At 44.7% G+C, this 25140-nt stretch overlaps 1 protein-coding gene across 1 annotated transcript in view; it reads right to left on the bottom strand.

Moving 5' to 3' along the window:
* The window catches only part of CCDC178 (coiled-coil domain containing 178), a 433474-nt gene that overhangs the window by 391772 nt on the left and 16562 nt on the right, over positions 1 to 25140 (bottom strand). Inside the window, exons 2-4 of the mRNA XM_082258686.1 lie at positions 14976 to 15033; positions 12832 to 12971; positions 1566 to 1594 (exon numbers count right to left, since the gene is read on the bottom strand). Of these exons, the coding sequence (XP_082114812.1) occupies positions 1566 to 1594; positions 12832 to 12971; positions 14976 to 15024 (218 nt within the window). The 5' untranslated portion in view covers positions 15025 to 15033. The remainder of the gene's footprint in view (positions 1 to 1565; positions 1595 to 12831; positions 12972 to 14975; positions 15034 to 25140) is intronic.

Consider the following 25140-nt stretch of genomic DNA (forward strand, 5'->3'; position numbering starts at 1 on the left):
ACACTCCAGTCAGCGCTCTCCGCCATTGGCTGTGTGCGCTGATCAGAGGGGCGATCGGCAGACCTTTTTCCGTTATGCCCCTTGACAGAAGTCGACTAAATGGACTGACTCCAGTACACAGGGGCCGAATGTCGGCCAGTTTTTATTGAACCAGCTAATGCTGCCCAACATTTGCCCCGTGTGTACTAGGCTTTAGGATATGCCATGTATGCTCATCTTTAGCTTCATATTCAAGTGTTAAAGCTGTTTAGCTAATTTTCTTTTTCTTTGCAGCTTTAGTCAAATAACTGTCCGGTAATTAAATACGTCCCATGGTGTACATGCAGATGGATTCCTCAGGCTCTGGGCTAAGCTATTGTGGAAAAGAGGGGACTGCCCCCTTCTCCCATGAGAAAATGTATTTAATTTCTTTCACTGCATGTAACACAATCTCTGAATGGGGGAGAGGATCCTGTGACTCATCAGACCGCTTCCTATTCAGAGAGGAGGGAGGAGGAGGATGGTCCCCTGCGCAACTTTTTCACAGCAGCTCAGCCAAGAGCCCTAAGCTATTAGCCATTGCAATGCCAGGGATTCAGAGAAAAGAAGAGGACTGGGCATCCCTGCAGCAGAAATTTCTACAGGATCCATATGACTGCACAACGTGAGCCATACTTTATTACTAGTAAGTAATATGAGCTATACAGAAAAAAATTAGGTAAACTTCTGCTTTAATTTACTGGATTACATAGAAAATCTACCCCAGTGCTATTCCTAATATGAGTAAGAAGAGGTTTGCTATTCAAAGACGTGTTCCTGTTAAATCCCGCAGAGACTTGGCAAATGCGCATGCGCAAACGCGCGTTTGCAAGCATGCGATGTGCGATAGATGCTGGCACCAAATGGGCTATTTAAACCCAGCCTTTGCTCAGCTCCAGTGCTGCTTTGTCTTCAGCCTTGGTTGACCTGTACCTGCAAACCTGTATCCTGTTTGCCAGTTCCAGACCCGGCTTGTCCTGACCATCCTCTGCTCTCCGCCTGCACCGACCCCGGCTAGTCCTTTGACCTCCACTCCAGTCTGCTCCTTCTGGCTCCTGCATTACCGATTGGCTTCTGACCCGGCTTGTCTCACTACACTCCTGTCTTCTTCCAATCTGATCACCTGGCCAGTGAGGGTTCCGTCAGCCTACCCTGCTATCCTGACTCCTGCTTCCAGGACCTGTTGCCTGCACACCTGCTTATCTACTGGATCTACCTGGCTATCCCTGTCCATGGACAACGGCCTGCTTCCAGCTTCTATCAGGCACTCGCGCTACTCTGCACTCCGGCGCCTCCTGTCTGCACTATCAGGGGCCCTGAGTCAGAGGCGTAAGAGAGGCCTTCCTCACCGATTCAGGCTCACCTTCAGGTATGTGATAATATCGCATCTGATCCAGCATATCGACTCAAAGGATATAAATTATTTAACTGTTTAATACACAAATAAAATATAATATGCAAACTACAGTTTATAACAAATGTTTTTGTGGGCACTCGGACAGGCAAAAATGCGGAATACAGGGATTAGTAATTAGGATAATTCTTACCATGTGACACTTCTTTTTTGCTCAATATCCTATTAAAAAAAAAAAAAAAAAAAGATATTTTAATTCTTTTCATGATGAGCACTTTCCAGTCTTTATCAATATTTTTCTGTTAGATTATGTGTTGCGTTGTGAAGAATACAGAAACAGAAACATCTCATTTACAGAACTATCTTTTGTCTGATACCAAAAATGTATATATTATCTAAACAACTGGAGATGATCAGTGAGACACAGCTGTCCCTTTTTTTCCTCAAAAACTATTTCACTAATCATTTACACTAGCCAGAGCTAAGATGCATCTGATTCAGCTAACTGCTATTACAAAGAAAACATTTTTAAAACACATAAATTCTCAAAAATAACAGATATTTTAGGTTTTAGGAAAGGTGTCATATAGTTTTTAAATTATAATTACTGTATACGTTATTGATTGTAACACATTTTGGGAAAAAATATGTTATACCAATTGCTAAACTGGTCTTTTCTTCTAACCATAGTGGTAGGAGGATGACAATTTTTGTAATCAAAAGCTGTTTAAAGTAGTTGAAATATACAATTTGGCATGACCATATGGTATCACCTGCTTTCTTCAATCTCCATATATAATAACAGTGAATAAGTTGGTTTATTTGCCTGTAGCTGAAGCTATTTGCTGATCCAACCATCAAAAGTAATACCAGCCCCAGTTGGAATTGCTTCTCCATTACTTTTCTTTTCTGTTTGTTTTTCTTTTCTTCTTTTACTTGCAAAGATTAAGTACTTTTCTACAGTTACGTAGGGACTCCACCTTTCCTCCTTAAATATATGTTCCTATGTTCGCCCCAGGGATGATGTTGCAGCTTGGAAATGAGTTTGCCCTTGCAAACGCTTCTTTGTTTTTCTAGGTTTACCCTTACAAAAGATTGAAGTTTTCACACTGTAAATGTATGCATAATTTCTGTAGGTAATATTTTTGTAAATGAGTCTATTCACGTACCTAAGTCTTTTTTGTTTAGAATTTAAATTGATGCCCCTTTTACGCCAGAGAAAGCGGATAGGAGCTGCAAAACATGATGAGAATTTAAAAGACGACACACTAGATCCACCTTTTTACAGTCAACATCTTATTATTTAACTTTTGTTATACTCTACATGTAATTCTTTCTTGGATTATGGTTTATTTTACACATTTACCCATGCAATTGTGAGGGGTTACTCCTGCCTTGATGGTGGGGCAGGTTCTTTTCAATCACATATACAGCATGTTTTACAATGAAAATTATCTATGTAATAACGTTTTGTAATTTTTAAAAATAACTTCTTGCTTGCAAAGACTAGGGATGGGCGAATGGTTCGGCCTAAGCATGAGTTCAGGCCGAACATTGGCTGTTCACCCATTCAACGAACACCCGACTTATTGGGCAGTTCAAACGTTTGTTCGGCCTGCCGAATTACCACAATGCACTGTGCTGCCTCATTGGAAGCCCTGATTGGCCTAAGCAATGAAAGCTTTGCCCAATCAGGGCACAGAGCACTGTCAGAGCCATGATTGGAGAAAGTAATGATGACGCTATCCAATCATGGCTCATTGCTCTTAGTCTCACCCCACACTATAAAAGTATTCTTTCAAAGGCAGCCATTTGTAGTGTGATTTTGGCATGGCAAGAGATAGAACAGGGCTCTGTTCAGTGCTGCTAGAGAGTTAGAGTGCTATAGTGTGCTATTCTGATTCTATTGTCAGTGTAGAATATCAGTTTAGTGTGAATCTAGTGATAGTTCAGTCAGTGAGAGTGTAGTGACCTGACCATTCATTTTTACTTTAGTGTCACTTTGTTTTGTCAGGGCAGGTTTACTGTTTTATAGTTTAGCACGTTAGTGCACGTTTAATAAAGTAAATTTCTGTACATTACGTGCCGTTTAACGCAGTATAATTCTGTGCGTTAGTGCACGTTTAATGCAGTATATTTCAGTGCATTACTGAGTAGGGTAGAGAGCAGCCACTCTATTCCATCACATTGTGGAGCTGTTATCTACTGGCACACTTCCCACAGCTCAGCTGTCTGGGTCTTTTTTAGCACATGTGCAGCTGATCGCACTGTTGCAATTTGCAAACTTTGTGTCAAGCGCATTAAGCATGGCAAAAGCACCAGCCATTTGGGTATCACATGCTTGACAAGGCATTTACCTTCCCACCACTCAGCCCATTGACAAGAGCACCTGAAAGCTACACAAAAGGCATGCCATTCTGTTCCTCTTCCTTACTCACCTCAGTCTACCCCCACTATACCTCATGACCTCTCAGCAGCCTCCACTGGCAGGGATTGTGGTATAGCGCAAGGTGTCCCAGGTCCTTGCAGCACATCAGCCAGTAGCACACCACCAGCAGTAGACTATAGCCGGAAAATTTCTCTGCCCCATCAGCTGTAGCAAAAAACAAAATACAGTCACTGCCACCCACATGCCCAGCGTCTAAATGCAAGCTTGTCAAAGCTGCTGGCTTTACAACTTCTGCCTTTACGTCTTCCTCCTTCCGTGAATTTTCAGAATGTACTGTACCACAATTGTAGGTTCTCAGTCTGTATTTATTTCACGTAAGGCCATTCCATCTCTGTACCATCACGCGGAAGGCAATGTTGGGCAAGGCAGTAAGCCGCAAAGTTCACATTACTGCTGACACATGGTCCAGCAAGCATGATCAGGGACGCTATATTTAATTCACAGCACACTGGGCAACTCTGCTTGCAATTTGGACAGATGCAGGACAGGGCTCAGTTCTGCAGCTTGTTGTGCCGCCACATCTCCAGACAGCTAGTGGTGATGATGAGAGATTTGTCAGCTTTACCCCCTCCTCCATGCCCTCCTCTGCTGAATTGTCTTAGGAACCACAAGTACCCTCTAAGCGTTCAAGGGGCTATTCAATGAGTCAGGCTAAAATGTGCCATGCAGTGCTTCAGTTGGTGTGTCTAGGGGACAGGAACCACACTGGAGCAAAGATTCTTGCAGCTCTGCAGGGGCAGACCTAGAGGTGGTTCACGCCAAGCCAGCTGGAGCCAGCAATGATGTTGTGCAATAATGGCACAAACCTCCTGTTCGCCCTTAGAAAGAAAAAGTTGACACATGTGCCATGCCTGGCACATGTTCTCAATTTGGTGGTGCAACGTTTCCTAAATAGGTACGCAGGGTTGGTTGGAAGGACTGTTAAAGCAGGCCAGAAGAGTCTTTAGCCATTTCAGGAGGTCATACACAGTCAGTGCTCAGGTGCCTGAAATTCAGAGGGAATTGCACCTGCCTATAAACAGCCTGATTGGTTGGCAAGCCTCCTTGACCCCCGTTACAAGAGGAAAGTCTCAGAACTCATCCCACCCCATAGAGGGTGCAGAAGATGAAATCTCTTGAGGACACCTTAAAGGGTAGTTTATCTAATGCTATGCCAGACTCTAGTAGGTTACAGTGTCATGGAAAACATAGTTTTGAGGCTTCTGTTGGTCTAAATAGGAGCAGTGGAAAAGGGGGGCCACAAGGCTCTCACATCCCATTGGCAACGTCTGCATCATATGGTGGACGATTATCTAGGGGCGAAAACAGAGATGGAGAGCTTTTCAGTTGACGATCCACTGGGTTACTGGTTCTTGAGAATAGACCACTGGCCAGAACGTACCCAGTATGCAAATGAGCTGCTGGGGTGCCCTGCATCCAGCGTGCTTTCCGAACGGGCATTTAGTGCTGCTGGAGGTTTTGGCACTGACAATAAAATCCGTCTGTCCCCAGACTCTGTGGACCAGTTGACATTTATCAAAATTAATCAGTCCCGGATAACCAGCAGCTATGATGCCCCTGATGCCGATGTCAATGATTAAGTGTTTTGAGATGTGGAATCTTTGCAAGACTTCTAGGCTGCCTAGTGTTGTGGGTGTTGATTTCATCTGAAAGAATTTTTTGGTGTAGGTTTCATTGACACAATTAACACCCAAAGACCAATTTTTCCACACCTGTTTGACAGGTGCATATCATTTAAATTTTTGACAGCAAGGCCAATTCTTGCTTTCATCAAGAGTACCTCTATAGGGTTAAGGTGTAAAGGCGCAACAGACACCCAAAGACCAATTTTCCGGACCTGTTTGACAGATGCATATGATTTGAATTTTTGACAGCAAGGCCAATTCTTTCTTTCATTAAGAGTACCCCTATAGGGTTACGGTGTGAAGGAGCCACAGACACCCAAAGACCAATTTTTCCACACCTGCTTGACAGATGTATATCATTTCAATTTTTGACAGCAAGGCAATTCTTGCTTTCATCAAGATTGCCTCTATAGAGTTACTGTGTGAAGGCACCTTCGACACACAAAGACCAATTTTTCCACACCTATTACTTCTATCCAAAGTCTGCGGAAGAGACACCAGAATTTATCCAAAAAATCTCTAATATTTTTCCCAGTGCACTACATTGTGGCCTCATCATACAGACTGGCTCCCCAAAATCTGGTGTTTACAAAAGAAAGCTTGCAGGGAAAAACTGAATTTTTGTAAAATCTTACCGTAAAATTCCTTTTTCTGAGTCCTCTGACAGTCACTGCTCACTCATACAGTCTTCACCAATGGGTATTGACCTCTTATCCACAGGAGCAAGCTAGGCATAAGACTTGTTAAAAACAAAGCAATTTACATAGACACACCTGTAGGGGGCTGTCCCTTTGGTCCAATACCCCCCTGCTATCAGCCTTCCCAACTCAGTTTGGTAGCAAGCAGTTAAAGTCCATAAAACCCCAAAAGAGGGGCGGGGGCGGCGACTGTCAGAGGACTCAGAGAAAGGAATTTTACGGTAAGATTTTACAAAAATTCAGTTTTCTCTTACGTCCTCTGACAGTCGCCACCCACTCATACAGTCTTCACCAATGGGATGTCCCAAAGCAGTGTAGACATAAGGGGTGGGAAGCGCAACCGTCACAAAGGCAACACAGCACCCAGGTCAGAGAAAGGAACCTTAGCGGAACAGAAAGGTAAACCCTCTGGGTAACAAAAAAGCTCAACTGGAGTAACAACCCAGGAAAGCAAATAAGCCAGGGGAAAACAACCCAAACATTCAGGGATCGGCAAAGCCAGGGCTCCCTCAAGGTACTGCCGCACACAGAACTTTGCGGCCAAAGGAGGCATCTGCAGATGCCAGAACATCAAGTTTGTAAAATTTGGAGAAGGTGTGTACGAACAACCAAGTCACAGCTTTGCACACCTGGGCTACCGAAGCCTGATGCCGGAAAGCCCATGACGCGCTCACCGCCCTGGTAGAGTGTGCCTTGACAGGGAAGGACAGTACCCGTTCCTTAATCGAATAGGCCTGTACAATCATCTGTCTGATCCATCTTGAAATGGTTGCCGCAGACGCAGCCGAACCCTTCCGAGGTCCCTCAGGAAGGACAAAAAGAGAATCCGACTTCCGAAAGGATTCAGTGGACGACAGGTAAATCCTAATCGCCCGGACAACATCCAAGGAATGCAAGGCAAACTCCTTATTATACTTAGGATTCGCACACAGCGAAGGTAAGACAATATCCTCGTTAAGGTGAAAATCAGAAACCACGTTATGAAGGAAAGATTGGTTAGGTCGCAAGACCACCTTATCCCTATGAACCACCAGGTAAGGGGAGCGGCAAGACAGGGCCGCCAACTCCGACACTCTGCGGGCAGATGTGATCGCCACCAGAAAGGCAACCTTTCATGACAGCAGAGGCAGAGAAATGTCCCTGATGTTTTCAAAGGGAGGACATTGCAAAACGGACAGAACCAAGTTCATGTCCCAAGGAGGTAAAGGCACTCTCCGAGGAGGAGCCAAATGACGCACTCCTTGAACAAAGGTGCGTATCAAAGAGTTTGACGCCAAGGGGCACTGGAAAAGGATATCCAGTGCAGATAACTGGCCCTTAATCGTGGTCAACGCAAGGCGCTGGTCCACACCAGTTTGCAGGAAGGCCAACACCCTGGCCCCCGAAAAGAAGCGAGGATGGATGCCCCTGGATTCACACCAGGCAAAATAAGCCTTCCAAGTAGGGTAATAGATCTTACCGGACGAGGCCTTCCTAGCCTTGAGCAGGGTAGGAATGACCGCCAATGAGAGACCACGATCTCTCAGGACCTGGCTTTCAACAGCCATGCCATTAAAGCCAGCGACTGTAAAGCAGGATGGAAGATCGGCCCCTGAGACAGCAGATCGTCCCGTAATGGGAGTCGCCATGAAGGCTCGACGACCAGTTGTATGATGTTCGCATACCAAGACCGGCGCGGCCAGTCCGGGGCCACCAGAATCACCAACTTCGGTTCCGAGACCAACCTGCGAAGGAACCTGGCCAACAACTGAATCGGGGGGAAGGCATAAATCAGGCGATACTGATGCCAAGGCACCACCAGCGCATCCAAGGCGAATGCCAGAGGATCGCGCGTTCTTGCCATGAACTTTCCCACCTTGTTGTTTAGCCGAGATGCGAACAGATCCACATCTGGGGTTCCCCATCTCGCACACAGCATCTGAAACACCTCCGGGTGTAGGGAACACTCTCCCTGGTCCATGGTCTGGCGGCTCAGATAATCGGCCTGCCAATTCTCCACACCTGGAATGTGAACTGCCGAAATCGCTGGGGCGTGCGTCTCGGCCCAAGACAGAATGTTGGTCACTTCCCGGGCCGCCCGGGCACTCTTGGTGCCCCCTTGGTGATTGATGTAAGCCACCGCAGTGGCGTTGTCTGACTGCACCCGCACAGGGCGGCCCCGAACATGATCCGACCAACGGAGCAAGCACAGTCTGATCGCTCGCAGTTCCAATATGTTGATCGGCAGGGAGGATTCCTCCTCTGACCAAGTGCCCTGGGCAGACAGAATGCCCAGAACGCCACCCCAGCCCGACAGGCTGGCATCCGTGGTGATCACCGTCCACAATAACGGGCGGAAGGATTTTCCTTCCGTCAGACCCGGGGACTGGAGCCACCAGAGAAGATCCTCTCTGATGTGGCGACTCAGAGATATCCTCCTTTCCAAGGACTGAGGATGCCTGTCTCATCTGGCCAGGATCTCCGCTTGAAGAGATCGCGCGTGGAACTGTGCAAATGGTATTGCCTCGAAGGCTGACACCATCAACCCCAGGGACCGCATGCAGTTCTGGAGTGATGAGGAATCCTTGTCCCGGAGGGACCTGACCTCGTCCTGCAGAGTCCGGAGCTTGTCCTCCGGCAGAAAAACCTTTGCTTGGGCAGAGTCCAGGACCATTCCCAGGTAAGGGAGATGAACAGAAGGGGACAAGGTCGACTTCTGAACGTTGATGGTCCACCCGAACTCCTGGAGCGTCTTAACGGTAGTTGACAGATTGTGCAATAGACTCGGGCTGGCACTCGATCTTAACAGGAGATCGTCCAGATATCCCAAGATCACAATCCCCTGTGCCCGCAACAGGGCCAGAACAGCAGCCAGCACCTTGGTAAAAACCCTTGGAGCCGAAGCGAGACCAAAAAGTAACGCCACAAACTGATAGTGATCCTCCGCGATTGCAAATCGGAGGAACCTCTGATGACCCTCGAATATGGGGATGTGTAAATACGCATCCTTGAGGTTGATGGAAGCCAGGAAATCTCCCGGACTTAAGGAGGCCACCACCGAACGGATGGATTCCATGCGGAACTTTTGAACCCGCCTGAAGCGGTTCAGAGCTTTCAAGTTCAGAATCGGACATACCTTGCCCTCCTTCCTGGGCACAGTGAACAGATTCGAGTAAAACCCCCGAAACCTGTCCCGATGAGGCACGGGACGACCACCCCTTGGGCGAGGAGATCCTGAACCGCCCGATGAAGATTGTGCAACCGATCTGGGGTAAAATGAAGATTTGAGGGAAAGAATCTGTCCGCTGGCCGCAAAAGGAATTTGATCTTGTATCCTAATCAAATGATTTCCTGAACCCACCTGTCCAGAACCCGGAGCAGCCAAGGTTCTAGGAAACCACGCAGACGTCCCCCACCCCTGTAATGGGTGAGGGCGTCCCTTCAGGCGGAGGCGGAAGGACCCGCCGGGCCAGCGTGGGTGGATTTTTGCTTGCCCGCCCAGGGCTTCCTCTGACCACCCTGGCCCTTAAAGGGTTTCCCCTTGTCCTGTGCCTTGAAGGCACAAAAGGACCCCTGATTTGGTTTAAAGGAAGGGCCCCGCTTACCGCGGAAAAACTTACCCTTGGGGTTCTGGGGCAGCAGAGTGCTCTTGCCCCCAGTGACCCCTTTAACCAACTCGTCCAGGGAATCCCCAAAAAGACGATTCCCCGCATAAGGGATGTCAGACACCATTTTTCTGGAAGTCTGGTCAGCCGACCAGCTCTTCAGCCACATTAAACGACGGAGCAGCACCGTGACACCAGACAGCCGAGCTGCTAGAGGAGCCTCATCCAAGGCCGCGTCACACAGGTACAAAACCGCTAGACGCATCTGCTCCACCATCTCCACAGTAGTCGGACGGTCGGAATCTGCCTCAAGAGTGCGTTTGAGCACCTGGGCCCAATCAGCCACAGCCTGAGAGACCATAACAGAGGCGAAGATGGGCTTCAGTAAAGAACCCGCCACCATATACGCGTGGCAGGTAAAAGATTCCACCCGCCTATCCGTAGGGTCCCTGAACACCGGAGAATCCTCCGAGGGCATGAGAGTGGCCTTGTTTAACCTGGACACCGTGTGATCCACTTTAGGGGACACGGTCCATTGCGAATCCGTAGGAGACGCGAAAGGGTAACGGAATTAAAACCGTTTAGGTACCACAAAAGGGAGCTTTAAATTACGCATTGTTCGTTCACTGTTTTGTGAAACTCAGCGGGACAAGGAAACACCTGTGCCGCTTTCCGGGTTCTGCGAGTCCCAAAGGAAGACTGCTTACCCGGTGGGTTGGGCTCATCCTCTAAATGTAGTGTCTCTTTAACAGAAGCAATACGCGCAGACACAGAAGCCGCTTCAGGAGAAGGATCATCCTCCTCCTCCCCCTCCACCTCCACATCAGAATGAAAGGGCTGAGACCCCTCAGGGGGTAAACTATCCAGGGCAACCATATCAGACTCAGAATCAGAGAATAATGAAATCCTAGCTCTTTTTCTAGAACCCCGCTCTGACATCAATAAATCCACCTTGGACGCTAAAGTCGCAAGTGCAGCAGCAAGAGAAGGTGAAGATTCAGGAGTACCTGAATCATTCACCAAGGTTGGGGGGAATTTGCAGTCCTGTGACTCCATGAGAAAAATACTATGGCGATGGCCCTTTAAAACGCGATCGCGGCGACCCACCGCAATGCACCGCAATAAGGATTACACTAAGGTACCCCCCCTGAGAAGGGAAAAGCACTGAAAACAGAAGAATATTCCCCAAAACCAGCAAAAAGAACCCCCAGAAGTGTTACCACGCTGCTGGAAGTAATCTCTGCATACAGGAAAGGAAGTGATGTCACCTGCTAGAGGCTGAACAGGAACTGGTCTAAGGGAAAATGGTTGCCAATGCATCTGAATGGGATGCTCCGGGAAAATGGCCGCCGAACATGTGCAAAGAAGAACACCTTGCCACACACAAGATGGCGCCAAAAAAACTACATAGAGAGCTGCAGAAAGTGCCCACAGTGAGGCCAGAGCAGCTGCCCATACCCAAAAATGGCGGACCCGCTGTCTTTTGCACCGCAGCAGTCCACACCGCCATGTCTGCACCCCCAAACACACTGATACTGGGACCCCCACAGACCCCCCCACGGCGATACATGCGCCAAGAGGCCCCCGCAGGGACCGGGAGGGATGCGAGCCCCGGACACAGACATGAGGGGAGAGCACAGACATCAGCAGGCTGTCATCCCCAAACAGAGGGCCCACACAGAAGTTACTTATTGCTCCATATGGCGTGGGCGCCTCGATATCACGGGAACCCCCCACCCCAGATGGCGGGGGAGCCGTCAGCCGAAATAGGATGACCGCATGTTGAGGCATCCCGGTGAGGTAGCCACCTCGCAGGCTTTCGCCCCTGAGGACAGGGGCAGGTCGTTTGCTAGGCCAGGGCGCACGCATAGCCTGCTAAACGCTCGAAGGCGGGCTGGGATTCCATAAGATGCTCTGTCCTGGAGTACCAGGACGACCAGTCCGATTCCCAGCTCTGCAAACGCTGTAGTCTTCCAAAGATCTGACTAACTAAGCGCAGAACAAATAAAAAGCTAGTAGTGCAAAGAAAACACTTTTGCAGAAAATAAAAGTAATAAAACAGAAGAAAGGCTGAGACATGTAGCCCCAGCACAGGTAAGCCTATCTTACTCCTAACTAGGCAGAAGACAAACTGAGTTGGGAAGGATGATAGCAGGGGGGCATTGGACCAAAGGGACAGCCCCCTACAGGTGTGTCTATGTAAATTGCTTTGTTTTTAACAAGTCTTATGCCTAGCTTGCTCCTGTGGATAAGAGGTCAATACCCATTGGTGAAGACTGTATGAGTGGGCGGCGACTGTCAGAGGACGTAAGAGAAATTTTATTTTTTTGTCTTTATAAATGCAATTATTTCTGCAGCAGCTGTACACAGTACATATGTACCACTTTACAGGTAGACTAAGGGGAGCCCCCAGGCACTATATTGAAAATAGTTTTTCTTTTTTGTTATTTCTTATTTTGATGCTTTAACTTTAAGCATCAGTAAATCACTGCTCATTTAAAAATGATGTTTTTTACAAACTTTTTTCTCATTGATACATGTTCCCCAGGGCAGTACCTGGACCCCCATAACCATTGTATGCCCAATTATTGGCATATAAGTCTTCAAAATGGGCACTTTTGATTTGACTTTTGTGTCCCTTAGACTTCAATGGGGTTTGTTAATCGGTTCCGAACTTTCACGATGTTTTAAAGTTCTGGTGCAAACCAAACAGGGGGTCGTTCGGCCCATCCCTAGTGAAGACTATGGGGTACAGATTAAGTTGTCATGTTTCCACATTTTTTTATACTTAACCTGCTTTCTTGTCAGGCACATTACTACTGCATGACCATGGTCACAGGTTGTGTCCTAGTAAACTGGGGCCTAGCAACGCTTATGGATGATGTTCCCAGTATACAGGAGCAGTGCACAATGGTAAGGCCTAGTGGGTTGTAACTGCAACTTTTGCCATTTTTGTTAAAATGACACTGAAAATAAGATAATTGTCATTATATATAAAAAAAAGTTCCATTTATAACCTATTTAAATTTTGTAGTAGCTTGACAAGTTTAAAAAATAGATTTGAAGAAAACAAAAATAATGGCTAACCTGTCTTGTCACTTACCTCCACAAACAACACTTTAGTTTTCCCTTCCAACTTCTTAATATGATGAATGGCTTTGTTAACACAAGGCAATGGTGTGTTCACCAGTTCACAGCTTCGCCTTCTTGCTGAGTCTACAGAATCCATACTTTTAATCAGACCTATGAATAGAGCAGTCGTAGTTTAATATATTTTATAAATGAACTCACAATTTTATAGTCAATGAAGGATTCCAAAGTTTGATTCATGTGTGGTTAAATTACTTTGGCAGAGAATCAGAAGCTGCTAATATGGCAGTGTCTGTTTAACTATAAGGAATCTTTGTTGACTAAGGTTGTACTGTTCACCAATAGAGAAAATGAGTTTTGAGTTTATGTTAATGTAAATAAACAACACGTTTCTTATATTTTATGACACCCCTGCCTGAAATTGCTTTTAAGGTAAACTATAATAGTTGTTTTGGGTAAATTCCAATTATTTTTATTTTTTTTTAGATTGTTAAGTATCTGCATATATCTACAGTCAGGAAACCCCTGTGTAACTTTAGCATCACAGACCCCAGACTAGTAGGCATGCACAACCTTCTTTCTGAGGGCCTTAGAGAGCGCTTTTTATCTTGGCATGATGACACCACAGATTTCAATTGTAAAGAAAACACCAAAACCTAGATATCTGAGGTTTAAAGCTGAATTTTAAGTATGGCAATTTGTACATTTTTACATTAGTCCAGCTTGTCTGTTTGGACAAGGTGGAGATTATGACATAACTTCTTCTCTATCTCATCCAATTAGAGAATACTTTGTGTTCATTGAGAAAGTGTAGTGTTCCCTAAATGGCACTCGTGTTGAGTAATTTACCTCCTGTGTATATTAGGAAGCAGGGCAGCCGATCAACATGGGTCCCAGAAGATAGTGGAGATCACTGTAGTAATACTAAGGCTTACTACAGTAATTTTCAGCTTCCACTAGGATCCCACATGTATGGCACATACATATTTACATTGGTCCAAGCTGGACCAATATCTGGAGTTGTGCCAGTTATGTAAAGGCAGTATTGGAAAAAATGTTCCAATTCTACCATTTTTCTTACCAATGAAATCCACAAATGAACATACAGGTACTTTAAGGGAAACTATAATGGTGTTTTGACAGAATTATCTTTTTTGGTTATTTATACATTCTCAAACTGTTGTTTTATATATGTTATAATAAAACAACAATCTTTGTTATAAAAATAAACATATGACAAAGAGTTCCCAAAGTCCAATGGGTTACATAAAGAGACAGCATGGCAGACTCTGATTGCCTTGCTGATTCATTTATCTGACTGTCATCTTGGACTAAAGCTGGGTACACACTGACAGTTTTTATTCAACCACTGGGTTGAACACCTGAAAAAAACTGACAAATATCCGTAGCAACACAAGAGATTTTGGAGTGGCGATCTCCCCTGTGGTTCTATTGAATTCTGACAGCAGGGAGGTTTCCTTCTGCCTGCCAGAACTCACAGATCAGTGCATGCAGCCATTAGCTGCAAGCACTAATTGAATGCTGCTTTCATTAGACCTGCTTCTGTCAAACAGACACCAGTACACATGTACTGAAAGTTGGCCAGTTCCTGCTGAACCAGCCAATTTTCAGCCAGTGTGTACCAGGCTTAAGCCATCTGACAAGTGATTAGTCACTGCTGTGATGAGTCCTGGTAACCAGCTTCTTTCAGCCTGAGAATGATACAATAAGCACCCTTAATGGACTGTGGCTCCTTTATGCTTAGACCTATATGACCAACAGGGGGTAGACTGTCAATTTAAACCCTGGCCCTGAGCATTTCATCCAGGTAAAGCATCTTTGTTTTCTTTTGTCCCTTATGCTGCATCAAAGTCAATAACTCCAAAATGAATACATCTGCATATCTCTGTTGCTTTTTTTCCCATAAAGTTTTATTAAAAAGTATGTAACATAAAAAAAAAAAAAAGAGTGACACAAACAAAAAAATAAAAACAACACTCCCTACAATTTAAACAAAACTCATCTAATAGGGCTCTATAATATACAAAATTTCATATCTCTGTTTCTGTGTATCATATGCTTTAAATGTTAAATTGATCCATAATCAACTATTAAGCATTCATTAAAATACATCTCAGTTAAATAAATAGTGCTCACCGTATTTTATATTGCTTTGAGGTAACTGTATATCTGTCATTCTGTTCATCGGATTATTCTGTTTAAACAGAAGGTATTGTAACAATTTATTATTTTAACAACAACCAAAAAAATCTTAAATCACCAGAGAAAAACATTTTTGGATTTGCTTTTTTTGGAGATGCTGAACATTTGAGCTAAAGATTAGAAAGTTTGATGTCTGGGGACATGCATCAGGACTGGTAAAAAGAAGGAAACAGGAAGTCTGAGAACTTTGAAATTCAGGCAGAAAGAGGAGTGACATCACAGACACAGAAGCCTGCTGAATTCAGCTAAGGGAGTCTACATGTTGGAGGTTTACTTCATTCCCTATCAGCCTAAAGGATACTGCCTGGGTTCCTTACTGGAATAAGCCTGAGCGACACTTACACAGTATTGTCTAGGGGTCCAATCTGTCCGGTAAGTGGAACATCCTAGGGGAGAGGACATTCACCTTTATCACATCACAGGGTCAGCATGATTTTGCACAGATTCCTCAGCACTTAAGCACTTTCTATGGACTATCTTTCACTGGCTACTTGCTGAAGCACTTTTTTGGGGATTTATATGGAATTTTATGAGAAATTTTTCACTTTATATATTTATTATTGTATTTATGTTATTGATTGTAACTGCACAGGGTGCACTGGACACTTGAAGAATTTATGATTGTTGATACATTTTACTCAGTCATTGCTTTTATCCATTTTTATGATTAGTCACAACCTTTTTGCGCTGTTCTATTTGCACTGTCACTTTGAAAAATCCACCTGATTTTTTGCACAGTAGTACTTTGAGTTGTTTCACTTATCACCATAGCGCAGCATTAAGTTTCTTTGTTTTCATGCTCTCTTAAAGTGTTTTTGTAATTCCTGTATGTGTTTTTTGCTTACAGCTAACATTAAATGAAATCATATTATGGTCACTGATATCCAGATGTTCTTTTATATGAACATTGTTAATAAGCTCTGCATGGTTTGAGATTACCAGGTCCAACAGAGCATCATTTCTAGTTGGGGCCTCAATAAACTGTACCAAAAAAATTGTCTTGTAATAGGTTTATAAAGTTTTGCCCTTTAACTATTCCAGCAGTGTCATTACTCTAGTCAATGTCTGGGTAGTTAAAATCCCGCATTATTATCACTGTCCCAGCCCTTGCAGCCCTTTCTTTATGTGCCAGGAGCAGAGTCTCCACCTCCTCATTAATACTGGGAGGTCTATAACAAACTCCAATGATAATCTTTGTATTACGCACACCAATGTACATTTCCACCCATACTGCTTCAGACAGATCCCACTCTCCATCAACTAGGTCTTGTATATAATCAGTTCTGACACTGAAAAAGTCTCACGCGTGTGGTATCATCATATTTAGGAGGAGCAGTAGAATGTGTTTTGGGGTGTCATTTAAGTATGCCCATGCTGTGTGTGAGAAATAGTATAAAAAGTTTTGGAGCAAAGCACCAGTTCCCTGCACTCAGAAAGGTGTAGTCTCTTGTCCACCCCTATTGGGATCTTGCAGCTGTTTCTGGAGCTATGGACACAACAACCCAGGAAAAATACTACAGCCTTGCTGCCCCTTGAACGATCAGGGACGTCTGGAAACACTGTAAACAACAAACAAACACAGGGGTGCACCGGCCTAGTGCATTATCCTTTGGAAGGTTTATTTAAAAGAAAAGATTACCTATATTTGGGGGTGGTACCCTCTATAGTGTATGTGACCTAAACATTGCCCACTGATGATGTGGGCGGGCACCTCATGCACACGCCCTGCAGGAGGAGGGCCCACTCCTATCTGTGTCTGGTTCTAACAGTCATTATACACTATTTAAGAAAGGGCCCAGACATGCATTTGTAGACTCTGAGGAAGAGGCTAAGCCTCAAAACGTGTTAGCCTTTACGAATTCAGGGGACGACTCACCCTCGGATCCCTATGCTGAGGACTGCGTTTCTTATGTGATATGCTTTTATCAAGAACTTGTGTGTGAGAAATATCGTATTAAATTGCCAACTTTGTTTAAAAATGGGATTTTTGTACACACCGTAAAATCCTTTTCTCTGAGTTAATTGACAGACACAGCTCCATATTCTTCACCATAGGGATATGCTGCCCTCTACAGGAGTAGGACTAGACAGACAACACAAAAATCTTGACTATGTTACGTGGGCTGTCCTCAGCTAGCATAATCCCCCTCTCTGCTTAGAGATACTCAGTTTTGTAACAGGCAGTAACAGAAGCATAAAAAAACTCCTAAGAGGGGTGGGTGATGTGTCTGTCAATGAACTCAGAGTAAAAATTTTGGGTGAGTACAAAAATCCTATTTTCACTTCCATTCATTGACAGACACAACTCCTTATTCTTCACCATAGGGACGTCCCAAAGCAGTGCCAAACTTGAAGGGTGGGCATAACAAATCTAAGGCTAAACACAAGCCAATTCAAGTAATGGTAGCTCAACTAGAACAGGAGACCAACCTGAAATACACCCTCAAGAGGGAAAAAACAGATCCTCTAAAATCACAGCCCGCAAAACTTTTTTGCCAAAGGAGGCAACTGCAGATGCCAAAACATCCATTATGTAAAACTTTGAAAAAGTACGCACTGACGACCAAGTGGCCGCCATACATACCTGCGCCACTAACGCCTGATTACAGAAGGCCAAAGAAGCAGTAAGTGCCCTAGTAGAATGTGTCGTCACAGGGAAGGGGGAACCTGATCCATCGGGAAATGGTAACAGAGGGAGCAGGACCCCTTCCACGGCCCATCTGTACTCTTAAAGAGCGAGTCTGACCTCTGAAGGGACTCAATGGCTACCAAATAAACCCGAATAGCTCGAACAAGGCAAATACTCTGGAATGAGCCGACCTGGGACACAAGGACAACAACCTTCGGGAGGAACAACGGCCATGGTCGCAGGACAACCTTATCCCCGTGAACCACCAGATAGGGAGAACGACAAGACAAAGCCACCAACTCCGACACCCTGCAAGCAGAGGTGATAGCCACCAAAAAACCACCTCCTGATAGTGTAAGAAAAGGGATCTCCCGTACATTTAAAAAATAGGTTTTTGAAGAACCAACAGAACCAGGTTAAAATCCCATGGTGGCAGAGGAGAACTTACAGGCGGTGTAAAAAGACAACCCCCTGAAGGCATATATGCACCAGTTAATGGGAAACCAAAGGTCTCTGAAAAAAGACTGCAAAGCAGACACTTGACCTTGCACGGGGCGCAAAAAAAACAGTTTCTGATCAACACCCTGTTGAAGAAAGGCCAGAATCTGAGCCACCAAAAAGTATTGAGGATGGACTCCTTAAACCTCACACCAGGAAATGTACGCCTTCCACATCTGATGATAAAGCTTTTGAGATAAAGATTTCCTTGCCTTCAAAATGGTCGGAAAACACAGAGCCAGTTCAGCACCTGGCTCTCAACAGCCAGGTCATCAAGGCCAGTGACTGCATAACAGGATGGAAGATTGGCCCCTGACACAACAGATTATCATTGAAAGGAAGCCTCCAGGGGATGGAAAGACCAGAATCCCACCGGCCTCTATCCTGCGTAGAAGTCGCGAAAGAAGCTGGAGCAGAGGGAGGGCGTAAAACAGATAGCACCTGCTCCATGGAGCCCCCAAAACGTCCGTGACATCTCCCAGAGGATCTTACGACCCAACAGATCCACCTCAGGGGTACCCCACCACCGACATATCTAATGAAACATGTCCGGATGAAGGGACCAATTTCCCTGGACCAATGTCTGACAACTGAATTAATCCACCTGCTAACACTCCATGCCAGAAATTATGTACAGCGGAGTTGGCCGGAATGAAACGATCTGCCCCCGGAGAAAGCTGAACACCTCCAGGACCGCCAATACACTTTTTGTGCTGCCCTGGTGATTCCCGAAAGCCATGGCCATGGTGTTGCCCTAATGAATCTGAGGCGGGAGCCCCTGGAGCTGCTCCCATCCAGGCAAGCCTGATCGTTCGAAGTTCCAAGACACTAATGAGCAATCTGGGCTCTTTTAACGTCAACCAGCCCTGGGCAGAGTACAACCCCAGGACCCTCCCCACCCAGACAGACTGGCATCTGTCATGACCAATGTCCAGTACAAGGGGAGAAAGGACTTGCCCTGTATCAAAGTCGGGAGCACAGCCACCAGATCATGGAACTCTTGTCGACTGACACAGACCAATCACATAGTCCAGCGACTTGGGATACTTGTACCATTGACCAGCATCTTCTTTTGAAGGAATCTCATGTAGAACTGTGCAAACCGGACCGCCACGAATCAGGCCCAACACTCGCATACACGCCCGAATGGGACGGCCACTTGTGGGCTAGCAACAGTGGAATTGCAGAAAGCAACTTCTGCAACTGCTTCAGAGAAAGGAACACTCTTGCCAGAGCTGAATCCAGAGTTAGTCCCAGATAATCCACTCTCCTGGTTGGAACCAGAAAGTCTGGAGAGTAATTTCCACACCGGCTGTCAGAGCTGCCGGAGACTTCGCTCACAAGAAGAGGTTTTTCAGGTACCCCAGCACAGCAATCACCCGCTGGCGCTGCAACGCTAAGACCGGGGCCAACACGATAAACAGTAAGAGCATCAGAACTGATCCGATTTCAAATATACTGTATATACCATGGTTTGTAGACTTTCTCGAAGACTAAATAATATATACTAATTTGTTTGTTATTTCTTAATAAAAAAGGTAGCAGAATTAACTTTGCCCCAGATTTATGAAGAAAGATTATTTATTTGCAAATTGTTATAACAAAAATTAAAAAAAAAATGTATTTCACAATTTTTGATATTTTTTCATTTATATGGCAAAAAAAAAAACCTAGTGGTGATTAAATACAACCATAAGAAAGCTCTATCTGTCTCAAAAAAAAAAAAAAAATGATGAAAATGTAATTTGCGTTCAGTGTTGAGTAATTGGCATTCAAAGTGTGACAGAAATGGCCTGGACTGGAAGGGAGTGAAAGTGTCCAGACTTGACGTGGTTAACAGACCAAAATAGAGCAAATAAGAGAAAATTATTGTTGGGTTTTAATAAAAGTTGGGCCACCAAACTAATGATAGTATTCATTTTTTATAGAGAAGCTCTCATCCTTTTTTAACCAAGAATCATCTGCCCCAAATCCCATTACCAGCCAAGTCCCTTATATCCGCTGTCCAAAGGTGTGGCTGATATTATCCCTGAAGAGTCACAAGTATGGAGTCTGGCAACAGTCTTTCCTCCAATGGGAGTAAGCATGCATTCTATAATTTACTGCATTCTATAATTCATTTTACAAACTCTCAGCCCCTAGCTGACCGAATGCTGTAGCGCAAATGCATTTCAGACCTGGCACTTAATTTTCATTTCATTACAAGGAAGGCTTTGGTGGCCAAATATAGTATGTGCCAGCCATGCTCAAAGCTTGATCAGCATTCACAGCAGCAAGGTAGGTTGATTTCCCTTGTGATAGTAATTGGAGGCATCCTCTACCACCATGCTACCACTGAAGGTGAGGGGTAAATGTAACCCACTGATACTAGTAGCCAACATTACCCATAATCACTTTCTGTTTTTTAAATATGTGAACATTTAAGCCTCGTACACACGCGTCGAAATTCGGCCGGGATTTTTCGTCCGACGACCGATCCGCCGATTTTCTGCTTGTTAGTATGATGCTTCTGACAACCGACTCCGACTTTTCGGCCAAAAAATCTGGTGTGCAGGCTATAAAATTTTTGTCCTCCGTCAAAACACGTCTGATTTTCGTGCAGTCAGTACAGATTTCGACAGGGAAAAATCTTATGAGCAAGACTAGGCATGCTCACAGATGAAAGCAATCCAACACATGACATCACTTTTGAAGTAGAATTCTGTCATGCGGGAAAATTCGTGTGCAGTCTAGAGCACATTCCAACCAACAAAACACCACTCTGGACAAAAGACAGACGACCGGTCGGCGGAAATTCGTTGCGTGTGTACGGGGCTTTATACAAAAGTTAAAACATGAAAAGGATAAAAAGCTTACAGAATCATTACCAAGCAGTACAATGCTATCAATTTGCTAAATCATGCTTTTGTGTAATAGGTACTCTATATGACAGCTGGAATTAGAATCTTGTTAAAGGAAATGAGACGCTACAGTGGGAGTATGCTTGTCAAGGTTACATTTAGTAAGTAAATGTTTACTAAAACATAGGGCTCTTGGTCAGATCAATTTGTGACAGCACAGAGAATTCAGCAGAGATTCTTACAAGCGTATCAAGCATTTACATTTGTGGTTATAATGCAATGTACAATTTTCTCTGCTCTGATGTACCATTAGGTTACAGACACACGAATGCATACAAAATCTTTTCAGCTTTGATACTGTATTTATGTGCACTGAATTTAAATTGAATAGGAGCATAAAGGATCGGCATATAGTAATACATACTATGCATTCAACCCCTGAGGATCCTTAAACTCTCTGCCAGAGATTAGGGAGAGCCATGCATTTTGCCAGTAGAACTTAATTCTACCCTACCAGAACATGAAGAGAAACTCGGTACCGATTAATTTAAAATTGCATACATTTAATCACAAGTCTTCTGCCCTCTGGGTCCAAGATGACAAATGTATATTTCTTTCAAATTAATAACCATATGGGTTTGTTTCAACCATGTTAAGGAGAATTTTCAAGGTTATCATTTATATAATGTTGGACTTATAACTAATTTGGTTTTAACACTGTTGCAGAATATTTTTCTGCAAATACCAGCCAATTTTTTAATTTTATGTTCTTAAAGTGGTTCTAAAAGCAGAACATTTTTTACCTTAATGCATTCCCTGAATTAAAGTAAAAAATGTCCCAGTAATTTTATCGCCTCCTCACTTCCCTATATACTTACCTAAATCCTATCTCTATCCAGCACTGTGCACATCTTCAGCGGCACTGGCCTTTGTTCCTCTCCTCAAAGGACACAGAGGAAGCAGCGGGAGGCATTGGCTACTGCTGCTGTCGATCCTATCCTGTGAAGAGGTGGGCGGGCGGGCGAGGCGGGGCCAAGCCTCACTGTGCGCGTCTCTGGACACCCACATGACCCGGCTCGGCAAAAAGCCTGCATTTGTGCCCTCATAGCAAGAAGCTTGCTATGGGGGCACTCATAGAAGAGGAGGAGCAAATAGTGCCGATGGATGACTCCAGAAGAGGAGGTTTGAGCTGCTCTGTACAATACCATCGCATAGACCAGGTAAGTATACCATGTTTTTTATTTTAGGGAATTGCTTTAAGCAATTTAAACTCCTGCAGGCTGTGTTTTTCTTAACTGACAAAAAATCGAAAAGTTATTTCCTTGCAGTCCTGGCACTTAGATATGTTCTGTATACTGTTAGTGTACAGAACAAGTTCAGAATGGTCAATTCATGCTTGTGTGATTGACTCACTAATTTTCCCAAAAGTCTATGCAAAGACTGAAATCAAATCACACATCCCCTGCAATAGGTGTTCAGTTATGGTAACATGAGTCCATTTGTGAGCCCACGTGTAAAGGGATGAAGTGTTTGCAGGATTTCTTATTACAACAATGAATCTAATCAAGTACGGTAATTATAATGAAGGCAGAGCATCCCACCCAGAAGTCCTTTTGTAAAATGTGCTGGGAGGGAAAACATGAATATAGCAGACCATACATGATTTGTTTTTTCATACTCACCTAGGCACATGTTGCCTCTGTCCCCCACCGACTCTAAAACCTTCAATTGCTCAGTTCTCAGGGCTCCATGAGCAGAGAGCTGGTGACTGTCAGTCACTGGCTATCTACCCCCCACACTCTCTGGAGTGCTGGGCTGTGGAGAGGGTGGGAGCAGCTAGCATAGGCTCTCAGAGACTTGCGTAGAGATTGAGCCTGGTGTCGGTCCAGGTTCCTAGGTGGATTCTGACCATCTTTCCACAGTCTAGAGCAGCTCTGCGATGTCAGCCTACAGTGGGGTTCAGCGGGTCACAGGAGTACAGAATGAACTGCACTCTTGTGGTTCACAGGAGAAGTAGAGCCAATGAGCTTTGGCTCTACTTCTCCTTTAATGCAAATCTACAATCAAAGCAATAGTAACAATCTTGGGAAGAATAAATAAGCAGTGTTAGTTAGAATAGCATACTTACCTTGCCTGGAGAAAATGCTGTTTTTTTTTTTTCTTTTTTTCTTTTTTTTATCCATAACAACTTTTATTGAAAAAAAAAAAACATAACAGGTACAGATACATGACTTCATACAGCGACCATCAGCATTTTTTAAGTAAATACAATAGGTAAAACACGAAAACAGTTAAGAGTTACATATTGCCATTTATCAAATAAAGTTAGTCAATTTCACTGTTAAAAGCTATGGTAATAAGCCTAGAAGTCTGTTTTAGACATTTTAAGATACCTCTGTTGTAAAGTAGTATCGAACAGTTTAAACCATGGCACCAAATGCCTGGGCTGTTGGTTATCTTAGCAGGACTGGTACAGCATTTTCTCCAAGAAAGGTAAACAAGTATTTAAACTCTATTTGTCCCAGCAAAACTGTGAACACAGCTAGGATTTGAATATAACAGCACTTCAAAATACAACTTCATCTTGGAAAAATATGAATACATAATAAAGGACAGTGAAGTCATCAGCTTAATCATAATCATTATTTGTTCTATTATACAGGAGTGCCTGTACTCTAATCTACAGATTTTAATAGAATATTCGCATAACCATAGAATGTCAACAATTTTCCAATAACAGTAAGAAAAAAACGGAATATTTTCTACTTAGTGAAATGAAGTGAAGAAGTTCAATATTTTGGTGCCCTTAAGTACATAGTTACATAGTTAATCTGGTTAAACAAATTAATCTAGTTCAACAGAAAAAATAAACACATAGAATAGGACTCGGTTCACACTGGGGCGGCACGACTCTGTACTACTTTGGGGGCGACTTGTGCATTCCCATGCACCACGACTTCGGAGCGGCTTGCATGGACTTCACATAATGGAAGTCTATGCAAGTTGCTCCGAGGTCGCCCCGAAGTAGTACAGGACCCTTTTTCTAAGTCGGAGCGACTTGTGTCGCTCCTATTAGAACGAGTCCTGTAGCAGTCAATGGACCGCGAGGGAGCGCGACTTGCCAGGCTGACAAGTCCCCTGACAAGTCACGCTCGTGTGAATGGAGCCTAAAGAAATAGAAAACTTCCATTTAAAGAATCCTATACCCACAGTTGATCCAAAGGAAGGCAAAAAACCCTTTTAAAGCATTTTCCAAATTGCCAAGAATGGAAGTTGCCTGAATGGTAAAAAGCTTGCTCTAAACCCTAAAAGTTATACTCAAAGCAGTCTTGTCAGCAAAACTGAAACTCTGTACTTTAACCACCTCCCACCCGGCCATAGTACATATACGGCAGGGCGGGAGTCTCGTCCTTCTGAATGGACGTCCCTCGGACACAGAGCAACATCATTCGGCAGGAGGGCCCTGTGATTGGCCCTCCTGATCACATGACGGCTGTGTCCAATCACAGCCGTCATGTAATGTAAATAGAGCCGTTGTAACGGCTTCGATCTCTTCTCCTCCTGACAGATCCTGTCAGTGAGGAGAAGAGGAAAGGATCGGTGCTGCAGCCGGGGGGATCAGTGAGTATTTTTGATTACTCACTGATCACAGGGGGGGTCTGTGCTGGTAATCAGAACATTGATTACCAGTGCAGCCCTGGGGGGGGGGGGAGGTGTGCCACTAAGCCACCAGGGATGCCCACCCATGACCACCAGGGATGCCCACTATGGCCACCAGGGATGGCAAGCAGGGCCCAGAGAGCCTGCCAGTGCCCTCCCTATCAGTGTTGCCCACCAATGCCATCTATCAGTGCTGCCCACCAGTGCCGTTATTGCCATCTATCAGTGCCGCCCACCAGTGCCCATTATTGCCCACCGGTGCTGCCTATCAGTGCCCATCAGTGCCCCCATCAGTGCCAATCAGTGCCACCCATCAGTGCCAATCAGTGCCGATCATTGCCGCCCAACAGTGCCACCTATCAGTGCCCATCAGTGCCGCCAATCAGTGCCCATCAGTGCTGCCTATCAGTGCCCATCAGCGCTGCCTATCAGTGCCCACCAATGCTGCATATCAGTGCTATCTATCAGTGCC

Source organism: Pelophylax lessonae (assembly GCF_965119305.1).
Source record: "Pelophylax lessonae genome assembly, chromosome: 5".
Classification (NCBI taxonomy): domain Eukaryota; kingdom Metazoa; phylum Chordata; class Amphibia; order Anura; family Ranidae; genus Pelophylax; species Pelophylax lessonae.